General features: G+C 45.2%; 1 protein-coding gene across 8 annotated transcripts in view; it reads right to left on the reverse strand.

Moving 5' to 3' along the window:
* CAP1 (cyclase associated actin cytoskeleton regulatory protein 1) overlaps positions 1 to 22,439 on the reverse strand; it is a 39,173-nt gene extending 16,734 nt beyond the window's left edge. Inside the window, exons 1-4 of one of the 8 annotated variants that reach the window (XM_085648331.1) lie at positions 21,849 to 21,879; positions 17,615 to 17,749; positions 5,041 to 5,168; positions 3,354 to 3,454 (exon numbers count right to left, since the gene is read on the reverse strand). In XM_085648331.1, coding sequence (XP_085504457.1) covers positions 3,354 to 3,454; positions 5,041 to 5,158 — 219 coding nt within the window. In that variant the 5' untranslated portion in view covers positions 5,159 to 5,168; positions 17,615 to 17,749; positions 21,849 to 21,879. Of the gene's footprint in view, positions 1 to 3,353; positions 3,455 to 5,040; positions 5,169 to 16,589; positions 16,974 to 17,614; positions 17,750 to 18,300; positions 18,527 to 21,753; positions 21,880 to 22,290 lie in introns of those variants that run through there. The other 7 variants (XM_085648333.1, XM_085648334.1, XM_085648330.1 and 4 more) reach the window with 7 other exon arrangements.
* Positions 22,440 to 25,311: the final 2,872 nt, after the last annotated feature.

Raw genomic sequence — 25,311 nt, forward strand, 5'->3', positions numbered from 1 at the left:
GAAATAACCGCTGTGCCACTGGGATAATGCCATTCATAGATCAGTCTCGAAACTGCCTGCCTATCCTTCAAATCCTAAATTCTTTGCACATGATGAAAATCCCTAACAAAAATGTGCAAAGTTGCAACAACATTAGGTAAAGCCAAATTACATTAACAGCAGCTGGACTCGCTGCAACCCAAAGAAGCCAGATCACTCGTGATATTTTCTTTCTTACATCTGTTTTATCACAAAAGCAGTGCCTAGTTCTGTAGTCAACATGTAAGGAGTTCCTAAAATTCTCGAGGGAAGACTCTTCAGGAGCAACAATCACCCAACTATTCCTTTTCAGCACTACCCACATCACATCAACACTCCCAATAACAAACCACTTCAGTTCCATAAACTAAGGGAAGCTGAGGCTGATTATGAAGTCAAACCAACCCACTCCCATCTACATACATCACCGAAAAACATTATCAAAGGTAACTTTACTTTCTTAGCTTCAATTTGGGCTGTGTTAATCAATGGTTCAGTCTCCCAGGCAGTTTTCTGTGACAAGAATCACCCCATTCTAAGAAAACGGTATCCAAACGCAAACTTGCCTCCAACTACAATTTAAAGTCATTCCGCAGAAACAGAGGCGATTTGTGAATGCCCATCTTTGTAATAAAATCAACCACAACGTAATTTTAGTGTACAGTACAACGATAAACTCTTAAGGAAAAACGTCTCCGTGGAGTTCACAAATGACACGCACATATGCTGAGGCACACCAAATTAGTCCATATTGTAGTATAGGTAGTAACCAATGTACTAATCAAAGGGAGTCAGTAAGATATTCCTTTCTCTTTATTTTATTCTAAACAATCCATATACAAAAATACACTGGCAACCGACACGTGTTTCGTCCAGTGGACCCTTTCAAGGCTAGAGATGGTATAGGTAAAGAGACCCGGCACCTCGAAGAGCAGCGTACCGGAGGTAAAAGTGTAAATGCGAAGGTTTTGTATGAAGAGAACCAAGTGTCTGTAAGCAGACGTCAACTTTGAAAACGCCAGTCATACGACCATTCACAGTATTTGCCGGATCCTAAAAATTGCAATGGATCAAGGTCTCCAATGGTAATGGATAGGCCTGTAGCCTGCTGTTGTCACAACAAGTATCTGTACCTGCAGGCAAAAGTAATACACGTGGAAATCGTGCATCCAGATAGTTTGTGGATTATGGTTTCGATAAATGCCCGTACCTGCAGGAATTCACAAAGTAATGTGGAGATCTACCACAGGGTCAAATATTCACGAACACCTGTAACCAACTCGTGGGAATAAATATCTCCGACCTGTAGACAACGGTGGACGCTATGAGGTAAACGAGACACGTACCGTCGGTAAACCATGGAATGCCACGGAGACCAACTTGTCCCCAAGCCCTGATAAGCCTGGAGAGAAGGAGAACCGGCATGCGTCCGGTCTTTTGTGACCTCCATGTGAACAGCCTCACTTTGGTGGGGCAAAACCACAGAGATGTGCCTCTCTACAACTGACTTCCTACAGTAACTAAACATTTTCAGAGAAACAGTCAACCTGGCTTTGCTCTAGATGCAGCACTGAGACAGCCACGCCTAAGATAAGAAAAATATGATCGAATACTAGAAGAGGGAGTCTTGTGCCTTTTAGAACTGCTTGATCTCACAGCGACCTTCCACATGACTGTCTACTTTGAATACTTGATCACATTAGCTTCCCTAGATCTATGCGCAACTGGATATCCTATTTCCTACCATTGTGATCACAACTGGTCAAACCTGAATGTCATACCTCTGTAGTGTTTCCTAAAGCTCCATCTGGCATACATTATTTTTAATTTGTACCATGAGCTGCTGAGCGTAGTGTGCAAGGGTAAAGGAGTCTCCATCCACCAGTACAACACCCAACTTTATTTTAAAAAACACTTTCTTACAACTTGTATTTACCCTGTGAACCATGCTGATCATCCAAATCTGGATAGGTGATAATTTCTTGCACCTCAATCCCAAAAAGAGAAAGTTATATTACTATTGCAGAGAGGTAGAAGGGCTTTGGTCTGGTGCACCTTAATCAAGTGAAAGTTGCTGACTGCTCACCATCTCTACAGCCACACAGATTTCACTAGGATTCATATTTTATGCTGCTCTATCCAGGATTCTGCATATAAATAAATTACTTAAGTAGCCAACATTCACTTGCATACCTTCAAAAACAAACGACTGCTGTTGCCAACTAACCTTAAGACTCCAGCTCTCGTTCATATATCATGCTTAGACGTTGGAAATGATCTTGCTAGTTCTGTTCACTACCTGCTTAAATCTACTTACCATTCTACTGCCAGATTTAGTCAAAGAAATGTGACCACATAATTCCAAAAACATTTGCAGTGTTACCTACTGAGGTAAGAAAGCTGAGTTGCCTCATCTACAAAGCCTTGCACCTTAAAATGCCAACACACCTTTCCAATCTCCTAAATTTATCAAACAGAGGGCTCAGAAGAAAGAACACTTCTCAAAATTCCAAGATTTAAACCAACACTCAGGCAGCACCAATCCTATTCAGGAACAGCCAGGTCTTTCTGAAATTCACCATCTGTAGACATAAAGAGCGAACTATCTTAGATTTACTTCCACTAGTATCTTAAAACTCAGCTTTTCAGACTATCTAAACCAAGCATATTAATTTCTTTATCTCTCTACCATCTACTCATTTACTGATCCCCGGTAAGCTTAGCTGTAGCAGTTTACTGGAATCTTGTTTTACTTGCTAAGCACTGTCTATATGTCCTGACGATACGCTGATTTGGTCTATGGAGCTAGACATCGACAACATCGTTGTGGCATTGACATTATTATTGGACCAATTTCCATTGGTGGATCAAAAACTCAGCCCTGACTGCTATCCACCACATATATATTTTTATTCCATTTGGGCTTAAATAACTTACTGCGTAAACACTGGTTTCTACACCGTTTATCATATGAGGCACTGAGCACAGAGTTATCCGTACCTTATGTAACATTTGTATTTATAATTTCTGTTCAAATAATACGATGTTGATTTAGGATTCTCCTCAATGCACGTCACTCATTTTCCATAAACTGCAATATAGATTAATGTCAATTGAATCTTTTTCTAAAATACCAAAGTAAGTCCATACACTTAAGAGGAAGCACTTGTTTATTCGATTAAGTACCAAGATATTTCTTAAGCATTGGGTTTCCTGGTTTTCATTTAAAGAGGAATAAATCCAGCACAATTTATTTGTAAGATGAAAGGTATATTATTGGGTGGGAGGTATGTAGATGTAATGCAGTGCCTAGATGAATATCTAAAAATCCTAACCTGCGTGCTGACATCTCCGCCAATCTCTTTGCTGAGCTTCATGTACTGAGCAACAGGACCATCGAGGAGGCTGTCAAAGGCCTGGACGTAGGGAGCAGATTCTACAGGACAGAAAGGTACAAATGATAAAATGAGTGGATATCCAAGCCGCCTCTCATGTAGGAATCAGAGACAAATCACTGGAGCTGGAAAGCTTAACCAGCAGTAGAGGTATTCCTGACAACACGCTCCCCATGCCCCCATTGGCTCACTTCAAAAGCAATCAAGAGGTCTCCTCATTACACACTTCACAAGTATATCAATGCTTTCAAAGTTCTTACAGGGCATTTGGAGTCCATGGTTTATCGAATGAATTCAACTTTAAATCCCTTGCACATTTGTTAACTTGCCATGCACACCGGTAGCCATGCTGCAACTCCCCCGCCCCCCCCCCCCCTCGTATCGATTCACACCAGAATTGGAGATCTAGGCACCGCAGAATTCATAAACGCTGCTTTAGGAAAATAAAATGGATATCAGAAACGGCCTTAAATTTAGACAATGCTTCTCATCTAGCCAGCAATGCAGAGTATCTGCCAAGAAACTTTCCCCTGGGCATGAGATGTCCTTTCCTGATGGGAAGCCATTGGCCACAGAGGAAATCCAAGTTGCACTGTTATATTCAGACAAGCAGCAGCCCTTTGATCCTCACTTGTCACAGCCCTAGAAACATACCGTGGATCTAGCATCCCTTTGAATAAAAATAAAGTCAAACTGGCTACAGCAATGAGAGTGTACCCAGACAGGGGAACAGTCTTAATTAAACAGAAGACAGAAGAGGCGGCATCGCTTCTGCAAAAACATGGTTTGGAGGAGTCTAACCAAGCCTGCTTTCCTGTGACTGAAGCACAATTGGAATTACAGGGAGCAGACATTTGCTGAGAACTGCCTTTACAAATTATTGAAATTGTATTAAAAGTAGCCCTTCCTGTTTTTTTAAAAACAGCCTAAACTGAAAATGCTTGCTTCGACAAAGCAAAAAACAAACATGTTAAGCTTCTGTATATTAAAAAGTTAAAGTCGTGAAGTTATATGTTCAAGAATTGAAAATAAATTTTCTTGAGCTCCAATGCGGAAGCCCCCGCCCTACGGCTGTGCCTCAATCAGTAGAACGTAGCAATAATGTTCATAGCAACTGGATTTTCCAGGCCGATGCATGATGTTTCACTCCAGTCAATTTTTCTCCTTTGAATTCTGAGAATGGCACAACCAATACTACAATTCCCAGATTTCAAAGAAAACAAAACCTTGACTAGCGTAGCACATCACACATGGACCTGGGAAACTTGACAGGGTTAATCCACCCTTCTTGCTGTATAAAAATAACTCAGTCCTAACCTCCAACCCTGCAATAGCCTGGATTCTGCCTTGGGGCACTTTCTACATACAAAATTCAAGCCTGCCAAGCAAGCAAGATTAGATCCTGAGGGTGACAGAATGAGGGACCTAGAGAAGCAGCTCCATCCATGCAAAGCACAGAAGGACTTTATCAGAAGATTAGTTTGCGTTCACCGTAGCAGTGAATTCTGGTTATGCGCACCTCCTTGCAATGCTTTTGAAAGTATCCTTCATTGTGCCAAATCCATGGACAAAGTTTTAAGGACCAAACACGCCACCCGAATACATCAGGTTTATTTTGTTCCTATACCTGTACAAGAGGAGTCACCACCAGATCCACTGTGGAGCCCAGACGATTGAGCCACATTCTCTAGACGCCCCACAACCTTCTCCAAGCGCTCCACCAGCTTCTGCATGTCGGCTGCCATCGTTCAGGTTCTGAGGACAGAAAGTTGTTTATTTAGATGTTTTAAAGAGCGCAAGAGGTCATATTGTTAGACCAGGTACACTTCCCAATGGTGGAAACAATAATATTAGAGACTGTAAACTCTCAGCATCTCCAGTCCAAACCAGCACATTGACAATGGCAAAGGGGAATGAAAAGACCAACCAGTGCGAGGACACCGACAACTCTCAGTAAGCAGGAAAAAGAATATAGATAGAAAAGGACAACCAAAGTAGTAAGACCAGGCGGCCACACACTGAGCCTGAAAAGAAACCATCACAACTTGGAACGACTTCATAGGGTGTCTTCCGCATCTCATCACGCGGCATTACTTCTCTACTAACAATCCATGTAGCCACAGCTCTCACACGTACTGCCATGCTACACCCCTTCCTAATGAAATACTATTGGTATTTATATAGCTGGAAACAAGTTGAATAACACTAGTGCTGTACTTAGGGGAGGAGGGGGGGGGGGGGGGAGGAGACTATGCACAACCGTGTACATCAAGCAAGATTTACATCTTCAAATTACACAATTAGGTTTGACCATTCTTACATTTTTGGCAAAGAGTTTTTAAGTGAATTACCCAGAATCGAGCAACTTTCCGTCAAGTGCAAAGGCAGTTATTCAAACCTGAGTCTCCAGGTTGCAAAGTGTGCAGCCCAGCTGCGACATCCCATCTCCTACCCGGATACATCATTCTTCGCCTTCTTATTACACCCTCCCTACTACCTCTGAAAGTGCCCGCCCCTTCCCACAGTTTCAATTTTCAGTTGGGTCAGTCTCCTCGGTGCATCAAAGAGCATACATTCACACACCCCCACAGTCCCACCGTGTAGATCTAACACACAGTTTCCCCTGCCTGCACCCGGTGTGATACCGCTGGAAACACTCGCACCCACCACTATGGTAGTACCGCCACGTGCTTGGACAGATCTCTGCTACACAACACCACAGCAGTGACCCAGAGTGGCCACAATCACATGGGTTAGTGACTAGCGTGTGCCCACGTTCCACAGACATCTCTCAGCTTCGTAGCAACAACCATAAAGTCTGCCCTCGATAAAGCCCAGTGGGGTCCAAGTAAAGCACGCACTGCACCATACATAACGTGTATTGCTCATGGCAGGTTGTAGCAAAAATTTGCATTGGAATGCAAATGGCCTGCGTAAGAGACTTGTGATAGGCAACTCTAGAACATAGCAGGCAGTGGGAGGAGTGCATATCTACAACAGGGTTAGATGGTGAACTAAAACTGTAGGCCTACACGATGGTTTAAGTGTGTAAGTAGAACAGCGCTGACAGATGGCTGGAGCATGAATGTTGAAGAGAGAAGGTACTCGATAGGTGGGGTGCCAGTACAGCACACACCAAGGACCAATCTAAAACCAGGCAGGCTCAAACGATGGGTGGGACATTAACCAATGCCAGTTCTCGAACTGGATATGTAGATGTGCAGTTATACCTTGTCCCAGGGTGCGTTTGCTACAGAGAAATAATGGTACTTCCCCATTACAAGCATTGGAGCAGTGCGGGTACTATCCTTTCCAAATTAAAGAAGTGCTGGCAATGGCACTGAGCACCGGACAGTACCTGTCCATTTAAAACACTGATCAGTACAAAAGCAGGCCCACCCTAAGCTTGCTCTGACCTCAGTCAGCACCAAAGAGCGCGGCCAGGTCCCCATTTTAGAAGGCCGGTCTCCAAAACTGTCAAATTACGCGGGTTGTCTATACCAAGAAACACTAGTGCAAGTCCACAATAAGGAGCGCCCTAGCCACCGGAAGGAAACAAACACCAGCACAATCTAAGGACCGGGGTGGGGGTGGTCATCGGGCACCCCAACATCCAAGTCCGGTTCAAAAGCAGTATTAGCATACCAGGGACAGGCATACGCTTATTGGGGGTGTGGGCTAATCCTCAGCGCACACTGTACTACAGGGCACCGAGGGAGATAGTGTTTTAAGATGAAGGCTTTATAACTACAACAAAAGCACATAACCTTCTCTCAGGAGTGTGGGGTCGCACCAAATTCTGCATGTCACCCAGGCCATAGCGCTGCACAAACACTGCTGAAACTCAACACAAGACATTTTCTATATGGTTTGGCCTTATTGAAGACCATTTTAAAAATACCTGGGTTAATAAAATATTTAAGAATGCTATATTTCAAATTTAATGGATAAGGCATAAATTCCAAAGACATTTAAAGACTTGGGCACAGCACCCTAATTGTAAAGTTCCTCTACAGCAACAAACACAATTAAGTTACAATTAGAAAACTTTAGGTCCGTTAGAAACACTAAGCACAACAGACAAGTGCGTGAGCTCACGAAGAAAATAGATTAGCACATTTTGCACGGATGGCAATTGTGTGTCAGGATAAACAGGTAGAACCACGTTGCCAGTGAACAACCAATCAGAACCCAAGGTCCTAAAAATGAAACCACCACCAGAACTGCTGCCAGTACAGCCAGTGTGCTGTGGGCAAAGCCTATTAAAACAGAGTGACCATCAATACTCCTTGGCGCTGCCACAAAATATTGGTGTTTCTCAATATTCTAAGGATCTTCATCAATGCACCAGGGGGAGAAGCCAGGGATACGGGAAAGCTGGATCCCTTCCGCGCCTCTTAGACTGGGGCTTGAGCCCATGAGAGGAGGTTGCAGTGGTTACCCCCTCCCCGATGCCTATGCCGCTGCTGTAGCATGAAAAGCCCACTCACCAGTTCCTTGAGGTTTCCTATGGAAGAAACTGAATATAGAAACACTAATATCTTTGCTCTCACAGAGACTGGAGACATTTGAAGGAGCATATTTTAAAGAAGAGAATTTGGAGGTTATACCAGCAGGGCGTAGGAATCAAAGTAGGAGTAGCAGTACCAATTGCTATAAGAAAATAGAGTACTGTTTACAATCAAAGCACGGCAGTTGAGTAACACTGTATGGGTAGGGTTTGAGTGGGTATCTGGACCACTGTATTTGCTTTTTAGGTCTGGCTATAGTCAGCAGAGTAAAAAAACCTGCTGCTTTCAACTAATAAAAAAAAAAATTGTAAAAAAATAAGAAAAAAGTAGATGGAGTGCGCTTAGGATCAGCCTCGTCATCCAAAGGCTTTCATTGTTTTTCACGGAATGGAACGCTGTTGCTAGGATGGCCTTTCCATCAAGATTATGGCATTTCATAGATTGTAATTGTATTGTATTTGCATTTATATAGCACTTACTATGCCTGACGAGGCATCTAAGCACTTGTTCAGCAAGTAAAACGCTACTCCTAAACCCATAAAGGATTAGTGGTGAATTAGTATAGTGAAAATATTAAAGTAATTGGAGTGGTGGATATGTTAGTCAGTTATTTGGATTGAGAAGGATAGAGAAGGGGTAGAAGAGGTAAAAAGGTTTGCATTTGTATAGCGCTTGCTACACCTGATGAGGTGTTGAAATGCTTTTTCGGCGAGTAGCACAATACTCCGGAACCCATAAAGGATTGTGGCACAGACGATAGGGGAGTGAGGGGGCTTTGAGACCTTCTAGACCCCGCCCTAGAATCTGAGAAGCGGAGACAACTCATCCCTGAATGCAGTGTCATCATCTTCCTCAGCCCCCGGGGTTTTGAGTGGAAATTTCCCAGGCTGCATTCAACTGAGATTACTACATGATACATTCACATGTATTTTACATTTAAATATACATTGCAACGGACAGTTTGCACGGTGCCACACACCACGGAGAACACCCATGGCGGGCATGCTGCCTCTAAAACTAAGAGTGTAACTGCAACAAATGGACGGAATGCTGAATGATTCAAACATTCTCCCCCAGTCAAGAGATCTGGGTTAAAACCATCTTTCTTTTGCCCACTATGCCACCCCAGTTTGGACCCAGCCATATGCAAATCAGTCTTGACCCTCTGCCTCATGAGAACAGTCCAGACCGAACTGCCAAATCCTCCCTGGACCGGAAACAAGCATCCTGGAACCAGTTGCGGGGTATGTCACCCTTCATCAGCCAGGCTAGCTTGAATCCAGTGGCACAGTGAGCAAGGGACCACATATGGGCATACCCATCCCACTTAGGGCGAAAAGTGTAACTGCAACAAATGATGGACGGAATGCTGAATCATTCAAACACTCTCCGCCAGTCAAGAGATCTGGCTTAAATTCATCGTTCTTTTGCCCATCACGCCACCCCAGTTTGGACCCTGCCATAAGTGTAGGAAGCTGGCTCTGTATATACTATGCCAAAGTGAGGTATAATGTACACAGAGTCCAGTGGAGCCCCAAAGGTGGGCAGAGGTAAAGTTGGATAGAACCTTACTCTCTATTTGCGGTAGTGTGGTCGAGCAGTAAGGCAGTATCAAAGGAGAGTGTTAAGCATTTGTTGTACACACTCAGTCAGCAAATGAATTCACACACTCAAAGACTGAACTTCAGACCAATTGTTTTGTATAAAAATGTTATTTTAGTTATTTTATTTTCTATTTCTATTTTGACCTGTGTCAAGCAAGCCTGACACAGGTAAGCAATAAATACTTTACAGTAGTAATGCCATTAAAATACAGTTTGAATGATAATTGTATATGCACTTTGGTTTGATTTACAGTATGGATGCAGAGAAATACAATACTTAGTAAATGCAGTACATAGAATAGGCTTTTTAGTAAAATAGCAGGTAAGTAACTTTTGAGATTAGTAGGACACAGAGTAGTATACCTAGATACTACTCGGGGACATTTCCTGAAAACAGGTAGGTAAAATAGTTTTTGTTAGATTATACAATTTTAAAGAATTTCTTTCGTTTCTCAAACTATACACAAACTTTTTGCAGAAAAACAGTCAATGTTATCCTATGAAGGAAAATAGTGTTATCGGTTTTGAGGTAAGGGGAGTTGAGGTTCTGGGGATAGACTCAGGGGTCCCCCAGGGTCACGGATGCATTCTAGTTACACCCTCAGCAGCACTAGGGCAGGGTGCAGAGTGCCGAGGCTCAATGTAATCCAATGGGGTAAAGGGGGGCCTCCAGTTGGTGGCTTCTGACTAGCAGGTCACTTGGTTGTGGGAGCAACGCTGCTGGACTTTAGCTCAGGGCAAATGGGGAAACAAAGTAGTACCAAAGGTGCACCCTCAGCGGCACTAAGGTGGCCAGGTGCAGTTTTGACGTCGGGTGCCCCGTTTTCAATGGAGAACCTCCGGTTTGCAAAGACACTTCAGGCTTGGGGACAAATGTCTTCTGGGTGCGACCACCACTTCGAGAGGTAAGTTGGAAAGTTAGGGATTGGTTAGGCACCGTCGGTTTGGGGTCGTATCTTCTTACCAGCTCCTGGTCGCGGTTGGGGGGGGGCTTCTGGATTTAGACTGCAGGCGTCGGCTGGAGGCTTGGGGCAGGTCAGGAGTCGCCGGATCTCAAGTAAGGATCACTGGGGTGACCTCCTAGTGGTGTTTGACCACTCGAGCTTGGGCCATGGACGGCGGGTGCAGAGTGGTGCGGATTCGCGGTTTCTGGCCAAGGCCAGAGGTTGCAGATGAACAAATCCGGTGTTCACGGGAGACACAGTCTTTGAGGTTGAAGGCAGGCAGGTCCTCCGGGGCTTTCAAGGTTGCTGGCTGCAGGACACACCAGGATTTTGCAGAAGGTTCGAGGGGGGAGACAGGCTGGTAGGGCAGGGGCAAAATCAGTGGGCATCTTCCTCTTGTTAGCTGCTGTATGGCTGTTTGGTCCTTCATCTTCTTGTCTGAGGGAGCAAGGTTCGAGGGTGCCCCTAAATACTAGATGTAGGGGTGTTACAGGTAGGTAAAAGGCAGGGATCAATGGGTCCCTTCCCTGGGTTGGGTACACCCCCTATTATGCCACCCTCCAGTGGGAGGAGGACATGAGCCTGTCCCTGGTTGGCGGAGTCCCCTCATCTTCAAGATGGCGTGGACTGAGAGTTGTGCTTCGCCTCCCCCACCTGAGTGGTGGAGTTGGCAGAGGTGGGCACACCTCTCTTCCTCACTTGTTTTTCCCGCCGGTTCTCCCGCCCAAAGTGAGGGGCAGAACCAGTGGGGACCAGTTGCTGAGAGCAGCAAGTGGCCTGGGGAAGCTCACAAAGGCGACAAGCCTTTGAAGCTTCCCCTTTGTGAACCCTGCCCATCCTAGGGGGAAGAGGCTTGGCACCTCGTCCCAGGATGTGCATTGTTTCAGGCCCAAGAGAGCAGCAGGCTCTCGACCCAGGGGTACAGAAACATGGCTGGTGGTGGCAGCTGAAAGCAGCCACTCAGCCTGGACACTAGTGGTAGGTTAGTTTTCAGGGGGTATCTCTAAGATGCCCTCTGTGTGCATTTTTCATTAAATTCCACACTGGCATCAGTGTGGGTTTAATGTGCTGAGAAGTTTGGTACCAAACTTCAGTTTTCAGCGTAGCCATTATGGTGCTGTGGAGTTCGTAATGACAAACTCCCAGCACCATATACTCTTAATGGCAGCACTGCACTTACAAATGCCTAAGAATGGACTTAGACACTGTAGGGGTACAGGGCTCATGCACCTGTACCCTCACCACTGGTATTGTGCACCCAGCTAGAGGGGTGACTGACCTATGCCAGGGCCGTGGGTTGTAGGCATGGCACTCAGATGTGTGCCATGTCGACTCTTCACTTTGTTATGCACCAAAACACGCAGCATGCAAAGGCAGTGTGTGAGCGTAATGATACAGGGCCTCCAAGGGTGGCACAATAAGTGCTGCAGCCCTTAGAGGTCTTCCCTGGTCACAGTGCCCTGGGTACCTGTGGTACTATTTACCCGGGGCTGACCTGTGGCCGGAGATGCCAATTGGGTTTAGGCTTCAATTTACCTGATTAGCCGAAGCCCAGGGCACACTCAGTCAAAGTACATCAGCAATTCAGCAAAAAGTGGGGCAACCATGCAGAAAGAGGGTACTTTATTGTAGCCAGGTCCTCCCTGGACTGAAAACAAGCATCCTGGGACCGGTTTCAGGGTATGTCACCCTTCATTAGCCGGGCTAGATTGAATACAGTGGCACAGTCAGCAAGGGACCCACGTCTGGGGATACCCATCCCACTTACAGCGAAAAGTCGAACTGCAACAAATGATGGACAGAATGCTGGATGATTCAAACATTCGCCTCCAGTCAAGAGATCTGGGTTAAATCGATCGTTCTTTTGCCCACTACGCCAGCCCAGTTTGGACCCAGCCATATGCAAATCAGTTTTGACCTTGCGCCTCATGGGAACAGTCCAGACCGAGCGTAGGCTAGCAGATCGGGCTGGACTGCTCCCATTGGGTGCAGGGTCAAGACTGATTTGCATATGGCTGGGTTCAAACTAGAATGGCAAGGGGAGCAAAAAAAAACGATGGATTTAGGCCCAGATCCATGTACTGGGGTAAATATATGACATTGTTCTGCATTCTGTCCATCAACTGTTCTTTTGGCATCTAAATCTAAGAGCATAATTTCCTAAAAGAAGGATGCTTTTCTAGGTTTTCAACCCGCAGTCCAAACATTAAGGAGTTAGGCTTTTGCCGGCACACTGTACTGTATTTTGATTGCATTTGCGCAGCCTTACTAGCCGCGATGAGGCGCAGCTTCTCTATTATTTGGTGACATGTTTAAATAAATCTGTTTTAGAACGTTCATTAAAGAGAAGCTCATAAATGCCCATTGAAAACAGTGTGGCATACGGCTTTCCTTTCTCTGATGAACAAAAAGTGTCAAAGGTAAGAAGACTAAAAGAAAAGAGTCACCAATTAGTTATTTTGTTAGACTGCAGATGCAACATGGCCTGCAGCTTGTAATGGAGACCCCTTTTGTGTTACTTTGTGTATTTATTTAGCTTACACAATATTTACATTTATTACTTTTTTTTGTTTAGGAAAGGCATGTTGTTTGGATGCCTTTCTGTGTTATAAAGATAGGGTGCCAAACACTAATCATCCATGTGAATTAATTTGTCTTACTCTGCTGTCATAATAAAGTGGTGGATTAATAGCTTTTTGTTTAAAAAAATTAAGACTAGAAAGGACAATGAATAAAACTGGCTCCTTGTCAAAGTTATCTGTTATGCAACATTTGCTGTGTATGCTCTTTAAGTTCACCACTTATGGTGCACAAACATTGCAGTCATTTTATCACACTTCATTGAGGTGCTGGGTCGGAATGTCCTCTACATAATGTAGAGTCATGTTCCACTGCTACGACAATGCCTTGTATCCTGTTTTTTTCACTCTAACTTCACACTAACCTGGAGAGCTGAAAAGTGTTCGAGTGAGCACCATAGAGAGAGGACCAAAGCCCATCCCTTGGCATGAGTGAGGCACTGGACCTGTCCTGTGACCTGAAGGGGCACACCAAGCATGCATTTATTTTACTCACAGTGAGCTAGTGTCCCTGTCCTGGGTTCAGCATGTAGAGCTATGGTTCAAACCTATTGTGTTTTGTGAATCCATAGTAAAACCAGACCTTTTTTAGGTCTCGGCTAGCGATGGCTGCGCTTGCGCAGTCTCGCTCGCGAGACATAATGACTTGGGAGAAGAGGGGCTTGAACCCGCCCCTCTTCTTCCCTGTTCTCCATTGGCTGGCCTAGTAAATGCTGGCCAGCCATTGGAGAAGAGGTCCCGTCACTCTAATCCTGCCCCGTCCTTTTCGGATCGGGGGGCGTGTTTTTTGCGAGAAGTCTCAGGGAGGAGACAACAGCAAAACACGCCCCCCAATCCGAAAAGGACACTCCCTTTCTCCGAGGCATTTTCTGCTGTGCCTCGGAGAAAGGCGGTGGTGTCCCGGCGTTGCTCCCTCACCTGATCTCCTAGAGACGTAGGACAAACTCCGGAACCTCTTGTGTTATTCTCGTAAAACTGAGGGCCCGTAAATTAGAGATTCTAATCAACAGACTATTTGTCATGTTAAAAAGCCATAATGACTAGGGGTAATATGCGAGTAGTTTAGGTTAAGCCAATGCTCAACCTTCCTATCCACGTTTGTTTTCTTAAATATGCGGAAACTTTTTTTATAGCATTATGTTACCAGCTGGCGTCTGACTATGGGTGGGTGGCTAAACCAGAAATAGTTGAGGTGACTGCAGCTGTCCGTTTCTGCCCTTTCTTTGTATCCGACAGCCTTGTTTCAATATGGCGGCGCCTCTGTCGAAATAGGATAGTCCGTCGTCGGTTTTCTACCGCGGTGTCGCCGCTGGCGCAGCTCGCACAGACGGTTGCAGCCAGAGCCGGTGGCAGGGAGTTCATCTCTGGCTGTCTGCCGTTTAGTGCCCGGGCCTGTCTGTAGCGCACGGTTCTCCTCCTCCCCTCACCGGTGCCTCTCTGCTTTAGGATGGGGCTGCTCTCCCGGCTCTTGGGCTGGCTGCGCTCGCTCTTCTGGCGGGAGGAGATGGAGCTGACTCTGGTCGGGCTGCAGTACAGCGGCAAGACCAGCCTGGTGAACATCTTAGCGGTGAGTGCCGGAGTTGATGGGGAAGGGAGATAATGGGGTTTTGGAAGAGGCAGGTGAGAGCGGTGGGTGGAGGCTGGAAGGGAGCAACTGGAGGGGTATGCGGTGCTTTGAGCAGGTGGACAGTTGAAGTGCTGCAATAAACAACCCAAAGTATTTTATGCTGGAATACAGTAGTGTTTATAGATGTGACTGTGCTTCTACTTGGCGTTTATCAAACCAGCGAGTGCATTCTGGGGAGTGTAGTCATGGTTTAGCTCTCATGGAAACAAATGTATATGCCGAAGGAAAACGCTATTGGAAAACGTGTGTCCTTGGTGACAGCCATCTGGTAACCTCAGGGAACAGTGGCTCATCAGTGCTCGTTCTCTCGATCTTCTCTTTTTATTATTTGTAATCGATGACACGATGAACCATTCAAACCTGACATCGGGCAACGTGATCTCACTATAGATATAGAACCTGACCCCGGATGTAGAAATAGTGGAAGCTGCCAGCCAAGAACACAATGTTAATATTGGTTGAGGCTGACTGTATTCAGCTCCAACACATAAATAAACGGATTAGGGATCCGGGGAAGGACAGCCAATATCATGACAATGATTTTTTTGTTGTTTGTACGGGACAATTGCACTGTTAAGTGGACCACAAGGACCAACACGGCAAGTAGAAGAAAGGACAGTCTGTTCAGTGGTGTGCCAGACATTTTGAAGCCAGTTGGTGCCTCCCTATAGAGAATGCACAGCGCAACAACACGACTGACATAGCCTCTGTAAGCACACTGACTCGTAGTGGAAGGAAGGTGAAATGGTATAGAAAACCAGAGCCACGTCACATTTACTGTTGTACAATTGAAGGAAAATACTTGAAACCAAAAGTAGGCAGCGTGTAGCTCACTACATCTGGGATCCACTGAACCATTGAAAATAGGAAGGATTGTTAGGTCAGCGGAAGCAGATGTATAGGCATTCATGGCAAGAATTCTTAGTCATTTGTTGCAATTGCATACTGGGCAGATGGCAGCCGGACACGCATGATCCAGCCAACTACATAAGTGATTATAGCTCTGTGCTACGACTTGTTTCCCCCTGCATGCATGCCTTGTTTTTCTCAGATCAGTTTGCCGGTGGGCTGGGCCTCGAACCAGGTCCTGGAGATTTGTCTGTCTTTTTGTTACATTCTCCGATCTAATAAAGATTGTTGTTGTATAATGGACACCGGCCCCCCTTCAACCAACCTTGTGACATCTGCCCTCCTCCAGGTCGTTTAGGCCAATCAGCAAATGGATTGTTGTGGTAAATCCAGCAGGCAGGTTACGCGCCCTCTGGTCTTTGTTCCACTTCCAGGTCATGTTGTTGAAACCGAGGGACATGCATGACGAGGCTTCGAGCAGAGCGTTTTGGTGTTATCCTTAGGAAATAAATATATCTCTAGCTGTATCTGTTTTGGCTGCGATTACATTGGCAAAGGTGTAGGGTGTTAAACCGGCACGAAGGGATTGCGTGTAGTGAGATAAGTAGGGAGAAACCGAGACTAACGAGGCATCCTCCCCATCCCCCAAGGTGAGAGCTTTGAAACGTTTCCTATTTTTTAAACAAGAGGGCACAGGGATACCTTTCGCTCTGAGCCATATTCGAATACATTTGGTATTTTTCTATCCACATCTACAATCTACCCTGTTCTTTACCTTCCACGTTTTTTTTTTAACTAAACAGTGCAAATTCTACCCGAAGGTTTGGGAGCGCCTTATCACAGCATCATTTATATTACACAGGATAGGTTCATTTTTTAGACACAAAGCAATTACGTGATTTACCAAGAATCACAGGATATTGAGCGATGCTGGGACTCGAACATGGCTCCTCAGTTCTAAACTGCATTCATAAAGCCACATCCTCCCCCCCCCCCCCTGCCACAACTGTGCTCATACTGCTGTGATCCCTGACTCTTGGCAGCCCATCTGCTGCACCTCACCTGAGACTCAGAAGAGAGTTCACTGCTCGCTGGAGACGGATGCATCATCTAGTGTCCATGCCTGTCTGTCAGAGACTGGCCCCTGTTCTTGTTCTAATACTCCCCTCCTCTGGATCACAGGCTTTAACTCTAGTCGGCACGTCTTCGCCAAAAAGCAGGAGCGAAGAGTTGTGTGTTGCCAGGAAATCACTCCGATGTTCGTGCTGTGGTGACACTGCTGAAAGGGGACTTTTGAATAACCGATCTACATACGGATTTAAAAGGTAACCTGCACGGTAGCCTTGACACATGCCCAATTCAAATTCAAAACCCCTCGAGGAGACAAGCCTGGAATTACCAAAGGAGAGAGGGAGGAAGGAAGGCTGAGAGGGAGGGGGCACCCAGGAAAAGGGGTGAGGTGGGGCAGAATCTATGGCACAGTAGATCTAGTGCTGGTGTGTTATTTGTATCCACTAAATGGTTATGCGAGTATTAGATTTTAAATGTGTAGTCATTTTCTTTTACTAAAGTAAAGCACCAGATTGGACAATCAGTTATTGTGCAGCTGGGCAATTGTCGAGTTCTGAGCTTGCATCCCACCACACTACCCATCTCAGAATGGATAGTCAAGCGCTCGAGCGATTGTACTAGGCCTAGTTCTGCAGACTCATGGTGGATAGGCCCCAGGTCATCTGAGGCAAATTATCCCAGCCTCCACAGCTGACACCCAGTAGCCCCTGGTTGCCTGTGGCCCTCCCGAATGGGATTCTCTCTGTAGGCCTGGTGGGGGCAACAGACAAAACCAGTTTGACCATTAGCAAACACTTTGTCTAACAAAAAGCAATAGCTATTGACTTTGCCAAGGTTTGTTTAAATTTGTCTCTCAGAAAATATCAGGATCCCGAAGAGGAAACTGACAAAAATACAGCAAGAAGGCAGTCTGATCGTGGAACACACTACCAGGCTTGTATCTCCCAAACTGGCAAGCTATATAAAGTGAAAAAATATGATGGCTGAAATGCTCAATTAAATGGTATTGACTGTACCTTAATCTCCGACGCATTCCAGACCACGGTTTTTGCTTATTCTGCCACTGTTGATAGGGATTAGGTCTAAGCAAACCAGCCTTCGTTCTGCTCCAATCTGAACTGTCCAGCAATAACTGCCCGACCACAACCCCACTGAATGGAAACACAAGCAACCACAGGTCAGCTGCAGCAAAGTTGGGCCTCGCCAGTGTTTTTCCCATGATTGAAGCACAGCAAGGCTCATTAACACCCACCTATGTATTGGTAAGCAGGGGACAGTAAGAGGCATGCATGTGGATCGGTGAGATCAGACCCTCTAATAACAGCCCATGGACCGAAGCATGTTAAGGGCTCTGTGATTCCTGCCAATGAAACGGAGGACAAGGGAAGCTGCATGATGCCTGCCACTGGACAGAGTACCGCGAACACTGTATAATACCGCGTGTGGACCAGGGGGCAGGACGAATGACTGCCTATAGACAGAAGCACAGCATATTATGCAGTATTCAGCCATGAGCCACAAAGCAGGGGGTCTGCAATGCCTGCCCGCTGCTATTGTATCTGCCCAGGGACACGAACACGGTAGGGACCCTGCCATTACATGTGCTAGGACTAGAAGAAAGATGATGCCCTGCACCACTTGTCTTTGGACTGATTAGCAGGGAACCCATTGCAGCAGGGAATCCAGCACAGCGAGGTCTTACCTGCCACTGGCTCTGCTGACAGCAGCATGGAGGGACGCAGAGGAGACCAGCTTCCCCAGCCAAGAAAGGCAGAGCCAAGACTGCAGTGTAGGAGCCTCACAGCAGCCGGACCCTCACCAGCTGCGCATCGCAGGAATTAACCCCTCTCCAGGACAAGCTCTTTGGTGAGCAGATCTGGATTATCAGCTCGAGTGTGGAAGTATCTAAAACTGTAGCCTGAAGGCACAAGAGACAGGAAGAGCCGAATACCAAATAATGCAAAAACACGTTGCAGCACCGAGACCCACGTAAAGGGATGCAGCAGTACCCAGTCCCACATTCCATAGGATCCATAGGCCTGTCAGAGCACGTCCAGTCCCACAGAATCGGGTATTTGGCCTCCTCGAACGCTGTGACACGCCCGGGCAGAAGAACTGATGCATAAGATTGTATAACAACCGCATCCCAAACCCACAAACCACACCAAAAAGCACGAATGCCTTTAAGTCAACCTCACAAATAGGTGTGAAGTCCTAAACTCAAGTCATGTACAGCTCCTCCAACTCATGGTTTAAGGACAACACGTTTGTATCCCAGCCTCACAAACTACAGCGACAGTAGGAGGTGTGTGTCGCACAAACCTTAACCACATCAACTGTAAAGTATTTCTATTCCACCAACCTGACGCCATGCTCAGTGCTTGAATGGGAAAATAGAAGTGCAGGTACTCGGTATCAGAGTACCTGCTTGTTTCTGAGAAGTGCCATTACTCTCCCTCAAAATAAAAAAATGCCGGTACTCCGTACCGGACAGTACCGCACCATTTAAAGCACTGGCCCATGCTACAAGTGCAGCACACGCCGCAACCAATTAAAGAACCGTGTTTAGTACACTCCAAATGCATGAACATTTCAATCCATAATCCGCCGCTCATCGCCTCAGGACAACAGGTCCGTACTTCATCCTGATCCATCCTGACTAAACACTGATCATGCCACACAAACAATTAAGGATCGTCACGACCCACGGGCACCATCCTCCACCAGAGTACAGCATAACTGCCAGTCAGCGGCCACGCCGCATACAGAATGAATATCGTGCATTCTTAACAGGGACCGCACTTTGGCCCTGTGCGCCTGCACACACTAACCTTGCCAAGTAGGTATGACAGCAGCCTGCACAGCGTAGGGCATTGCAGGGCTCTGAAATCTAAACACGTACTGGTCATCCTGTCCCTCAAAAAAAGCAGCTTTGCTAATGACGCACGGAATTCGAAGTAAAAATGATAGGGTACCCCCAAAAGAGAAACCTTTCAAGGAAAAAAAGGGAAGTGTTGCAAGCTTGCAAGAAAACCACAATCTGACTTCCTGCTCCAGGAAATTGCACGCAAAACCATTCGCGCCTTCCCCGAAGTGGGGGCCGCCGTTCAGTCTAAGTGTGAGGTGTAGATATAGCTCCTCAGCCTGTGAAGCAGCGCTGTAGAGCTAATCTCACTGCCAAGGTTCTCCCCTCCTCCCCCAGTCACCAAAACCACAATGCCAGGCTAGAATATACGTGAATACCTTGAATTATGGGTGCATCACGTCGAGATAGACATCTATCCTTTTTCACCAGAACTCCTTTAGTCTTCTTGTCGCTCTTTAACAACGCACTTCACCCAACATTAATAGAAATGATGGTAAAATACTACATCCTCCTGTTACAGCATCAAGGCATCGACAAACTAACTCCATGCTCAAAAAATTCAAATACTTTGACCTAAAAAATAAAAATTCAAACCAAAAATGTGTTTCTCGTCTAATAAGCCACCACAAGTAAAGTATCCAATACATGTTTTTGAAGTGTCTAGACAAATCAAACATTTAAATAGAGCTACATATCTGAAATCTTATTGGTATAGCTTTATCCCATCGCAGTCTAAATTGCGACAACCTATTCCCATTGCTCATATTTCCTACATCACGGTGTGGGTTAGATGCCAAACAGAACATAGGATTACTCAATTTTCACACAATTCAACTGCACCCTTAGCTCATGCCAAGCCTCTTGATCCCCCAACTAATCTTTTGCCAATTGGAACATTTCACCTTATGTGGGGCACTGAAGCGCTTGCTTACATGAGTACCACACTACACCATGTGATGGAGTATGGTTGGAAGGTTGTTCTATCTGTTTTGATTCTATGTGGGAAGTGTTTCCATGTTGTGCGGTGGTCATGGTATGGGTCACAGGGCATAGCAGAGTGTTGGATGATGAAGTGTACGAGACAGACGTGCAGTTATTTGGTTTTTACCATGCTGGTAGCTTGGAACTGCCCCGTACGTCTCTTTAAGGTGTTTCATATGATATAGCGTGGCTATCAGATTAATGCGGCGCAGGCACTCCCCAGGCTTGCACCTCCCTGCACTGGTGGAATATGCGCAAGCAGCATGGCCTTCTGGGATATACCTATAATCAAAGTACACATTATACAGTCACGCCCAATTGTACTGGTGCTATGCAGTGAGTCACACTAGCATATGCTCCTCTGGAGACACGTGTCCTCACCAAAATGAATAACTGCCCTACGGCCTCTATAAACCAATATAAGCAGTGCTAAATTGGTACACGAACTAAACACAGAGACCAAGCCTGAGCATCAGGTCCAGACCTGGACAAGAATCACACCATATTTTATAGTATTCATCTGGAGAACTGTGTGTAGTTCTGGATGGCACACCTGGAGCATCATGACCAGCCCTGTGAAATACATCTCCAGAACGATAAAGAGAGACTGGAGGCCGACAACAAAAACAAGAAAACCATAAGACCATTAAAGAGGCATTCATACGCCAAAAGAAAATAAATAAGACAGGAGAGTACAATGCTTGCAAGCAAAGGCGTCAGAGAATAACAGGACACTATGAGGCTCAGTGATGTACAGCTGTAACAGCACTAAAAGTCCGCATGGTTATGACACGAACACGATTCAGACAAAGATATGGTCATAGGATCTAGGAGAGATGATGGAGGAACAGAACAGAGAAAGGAAGAATACAGCCGTAAACTACTTTTGGTATACTTATCAAGCGAAGGCAGGAAAAGGGAAGACTTTATGGGACACCTTACTCTTCTCGTCTACACACTGTGCTACACCCATTTCACTTCCCCTCTCTTTAAACACTACCTCGCCGCTCCAGTGACAACGCCCATTACCTTCTAGTCCACCCACACTACTTGAGATACCGCTCACTTCTCATGCCCTCTCGTACTGCAGCTCCATTCTCGTCTTTCCTCTCCACTCCTCATTCTAATGCCTTCACGAGTCCCCCCACCTATTATGTCATCAACTCGGTGCTAACCCTTTACATGTCCCTTTCCTGAATGCTGCCACCTCGCCCATGCACCTTCGCCTCACCCCGATTATATACGCCTCCACTGCAGCCCTCTAATCAAGTGCTGTACAATGTTATGAACCCAATGTTGTTCACCCACCCTGATGCCCCTCCAGCCAGTGCAGACCACAAGCAGCTCCGTGCCACGTATCCCCCCTCTACCTGGACTGCACCCACGGTGTTCCACCCCCTCACCTCCTTCTCGGTCGCTGTTACTTCAGACTGCGAACACTTCCGGCACCCACCTCCCTCCCGACATCCCTGGCGTGGCGTAGAGGGTGGGGCAAGAGGGGTGGGGCTAGGAAAGTAGCCTTAGGCGCGCAGGGTAATGTGGGCCGGAGGGGTTAAGGCGGTGTAGAAGAAGCGAGGGCATGTGGGAGGAGTAGTTACTGAAATATCAAAGGTGGGATTTATGGTCGTGATATGGTTCTTTTTCAATAAGAGGGCAAGTGTGATGCTTCAATAACCGATTCGGCGTGAACTGCCTGAAGTTACTACGGAATATAGCATTGTAAACCGAGAGACACGGTTCTGATTAGAGGGATAGAATTCAGCGCTTTGTAATGTGCGGTACTATATTGGAAAGATACTGAATAATTATTATCAAAATGCTAATGCTAAAACATGTTTATCTCACCAGCAGACGTCAGGGTAACCCCCTCCTCCTCCTCCTCTCTACGCTAAAGATGGCCGCTTCTAGATCACAGCGACGCTTGTCCTTTTTCCATTTGTACACTTCAGCGGAGGCGGGATATCAGACAAACTCCTCGGCCCTTATAAGGGCTCAAACAGCACTTCAGAACGAAGGGTTTGGTCATCGAAATTACGTTTTATCTGGGCACTATGCTGGTACCATCTTGGGAGGGGAGAACTTTTCTGTTCCTCCCTCACCGAGGGTTTTAGGTAGTTATTCCGGTTGCACGCCCGCCATTACAGATTGGGATTTTTTTTATCTCTATTTGCAACATTTGATGTACTGTAGCACAGTGGGCAGCTGTAAGAAATGGTGAAACATACCTAACTTGTACTTTTATACGACACAGCTACTTCGTTTTTCAGGGCTATGCTTGACTTTTTAATTAAGTCTCATTTTTTCCCTCTAAGAATTCTGGGACTTGTAGTCCTGATTTTACTGGGTAACTAAGACTACAAGTCCCAGAATTCTATGGAAAAAAACAGAACTGGCCTAGCTAGTCACGCATGGGCATGGGAAACGTGGCAGCAAAGATACAGCACTGTAGGCCAAGTAGCAACTAAAAAGTTCTAGAGACAACACAGTACAGTGTGGGAGCTGACCTACATTTACATTAAAATACATTGCAATTTGGGTTTATGCTTACTCGAGTTGTTTTTACAATGTCCTCCATCTTGTACCAACGTCACTAAGATCACGTGTTGTTGTCATTCTTTCATTTCAAATAAAGTCTTTCAAGACTCACACTAAATAGACTGAAAACTGTTTTCAGAGACCTCTTTGCTATGTTCAAATGACGCTTCAACTGTCCCAGGCTATGAACATGATCCAGCGGAAAAGGGCAAATTTACATATCCTCCCTGCGTCACAGACCCGTCATCACACTCACTCATTCACGCACGCATTCACTGGTGGAGCCCATAACACCAACACTCTTACGTCTCACTCGAATCTGCACACAGGAGGAAAAGAAGCGCTGGACATGTGGGGGTACCTTGTTACCTATCGGAAGTAATCCCTTTACATTATATACATCTGCACCTATAGAATCCTAACTTTAACGTCAAGGCACTCCATCACTTGGTCGATGGACCAATTAGTTGGACTGGTTGATGGTGATTTAGAACCAGCTAAAACACGTCTGAAGCTTCGGAACCTTTCAGTCCACCTTCAATACCTTATGAAAGAATCACCAACTCATTTCTTATTAATCAAAGTTTAGTTTATCTAATTATTTCACTCTGCATATTCAGGATTACAGTTCGTATCAGATTTCCATTAGCGATTTCAATCTTTAATCTCGAACACAAATTTACAGAACATTCATATTTACCTAAATTTATATATTGACGACCGTTTCCAGAAGAACCCGTCAACCCACGGTATAAATCAAATCCCTTCGGATGTAATCGTCCCTTTTAGCGGAACCCAAGTAAGTCCAGGAAGCTTCCTCAGTACGACACAGTCCTCACAATTTATCCAAGGACCAGGAGATTACCAGCAAATTGATTCTCCACACCAACAGTCACCAGCGGGAAAATGATACAGACTTTTTTCCCTCGTCTAAGTTTCCCCCTTAAATACACTTTTTCTCCTTACTTTAGGACAATGTGCAACAATTTTAGGAGTAACAGTGTTCTGAATGGCTAAATCCCCTGAATCTTGCAATACTTCTCAATATTCCCAGGTTGCCTGTTCCCATGAGACCGGGCATGACATCCCCCCAAATTGTATTCTTTTCAGTGAGTTCACAGGCGAAAGTTCCGAAGTAACAACATGTAAACCTTCTGGTATAGGTCGCTTTTGGCAGTCCTCCACGTTCCTATCCTTGACAAGGAACATCTCGTCTTTTGTCGGAGGTCGCCTGGAGATCTTCAGAGCCATCCAAGTCTGCGCAGTAGGCATCGCGCTCACATGACGGTGGCCACATCCGAACTCCATTTTCATACTGCAGCCTAGTAGGCCCGAATACCAACTTTAAGCAAAACAAACATAACCGTAATTAATATATGGAGCTGAAGATTCTAATGTTTAATCCCACACTAATCCCAATATATATTAGTATTTTCCTAGTTTATAGCAACATTTAAAGCAATAATACTCACCATTCCGCAACTCTGGAAGCACAAACCATCAAAAAAGCAACATAAATCATGCAATTCTCTATTTCAACACATCCCACAGTTAGTTTGCGTACCATAGTTAATCATTGAGTTATTAGCCATGCAATTAGCATTTTAGTCCCACGTTTATCTTGTGTTTATCAAGGTGCAACGTTGGTTAGTTATAACACTCCACACAATTAGTACAAATTAATATTTAGAATGATTACGTAATTAATATTTTCATGCAAAATAGAGAAGGTATACACATTTTTGCTTTACCTGCTCCATCAATCCCCCCTTTGGTGATTTTTAACATCACCACAAATCAATGTCATAAGTTTTCTTTGTGGAAATGATTACTCAGTTCCCTTACACTTGGTTACGTTACATCATAGTCTCTCCCATCTCATCATCTCTTGTTTTCTTGTACATGTTTTCTTTCCATTCTTCTAATTCTATATCATCTACTTCTCTTTCTCCTTTCTTTTCACAACCTCTCTTTTTATTCTATTTTGTAATTTTCTTCTTTTTATACATACACAACCTAATCTCAAGATCAGTATCAGTATTACCACACAAGTTACTGGCATTAATATTTTACCTAAAAATGAACTACCTAATTTTGTTAATAAACCCTTTATAGTAGAAAACCCTTTACCAAGCTTTTCCCAAACACTTTCAACCTCCAATGGAACAATTTCCTCATGCAAATCAGTTATATTCTTAATATATTTCTTTAAATTTTGGCTGTCGTCAGGAATGTAAGTACAGCAATGTTGTACCTTCAGCATTCCACAGACTCCTCCCTCTTTTGCTAAAATAATATCAAGGGAAGTAGATTTTGCATAATCATGGCGCT

Source organism: Triturus cristatus, chromosome 3_2 (genome assembly GCF_964204655.1).
Source record: "Triturus cristatus chromosome 3_2, aTriCri1.1, whole genome shotgun sequence".
Classification (NCBI taxonomy): Eukaryota; Metazoa; Chordata; class Amphibia; order Caudata; family Salamandridae; genus Triturus; species Triturus cristatus.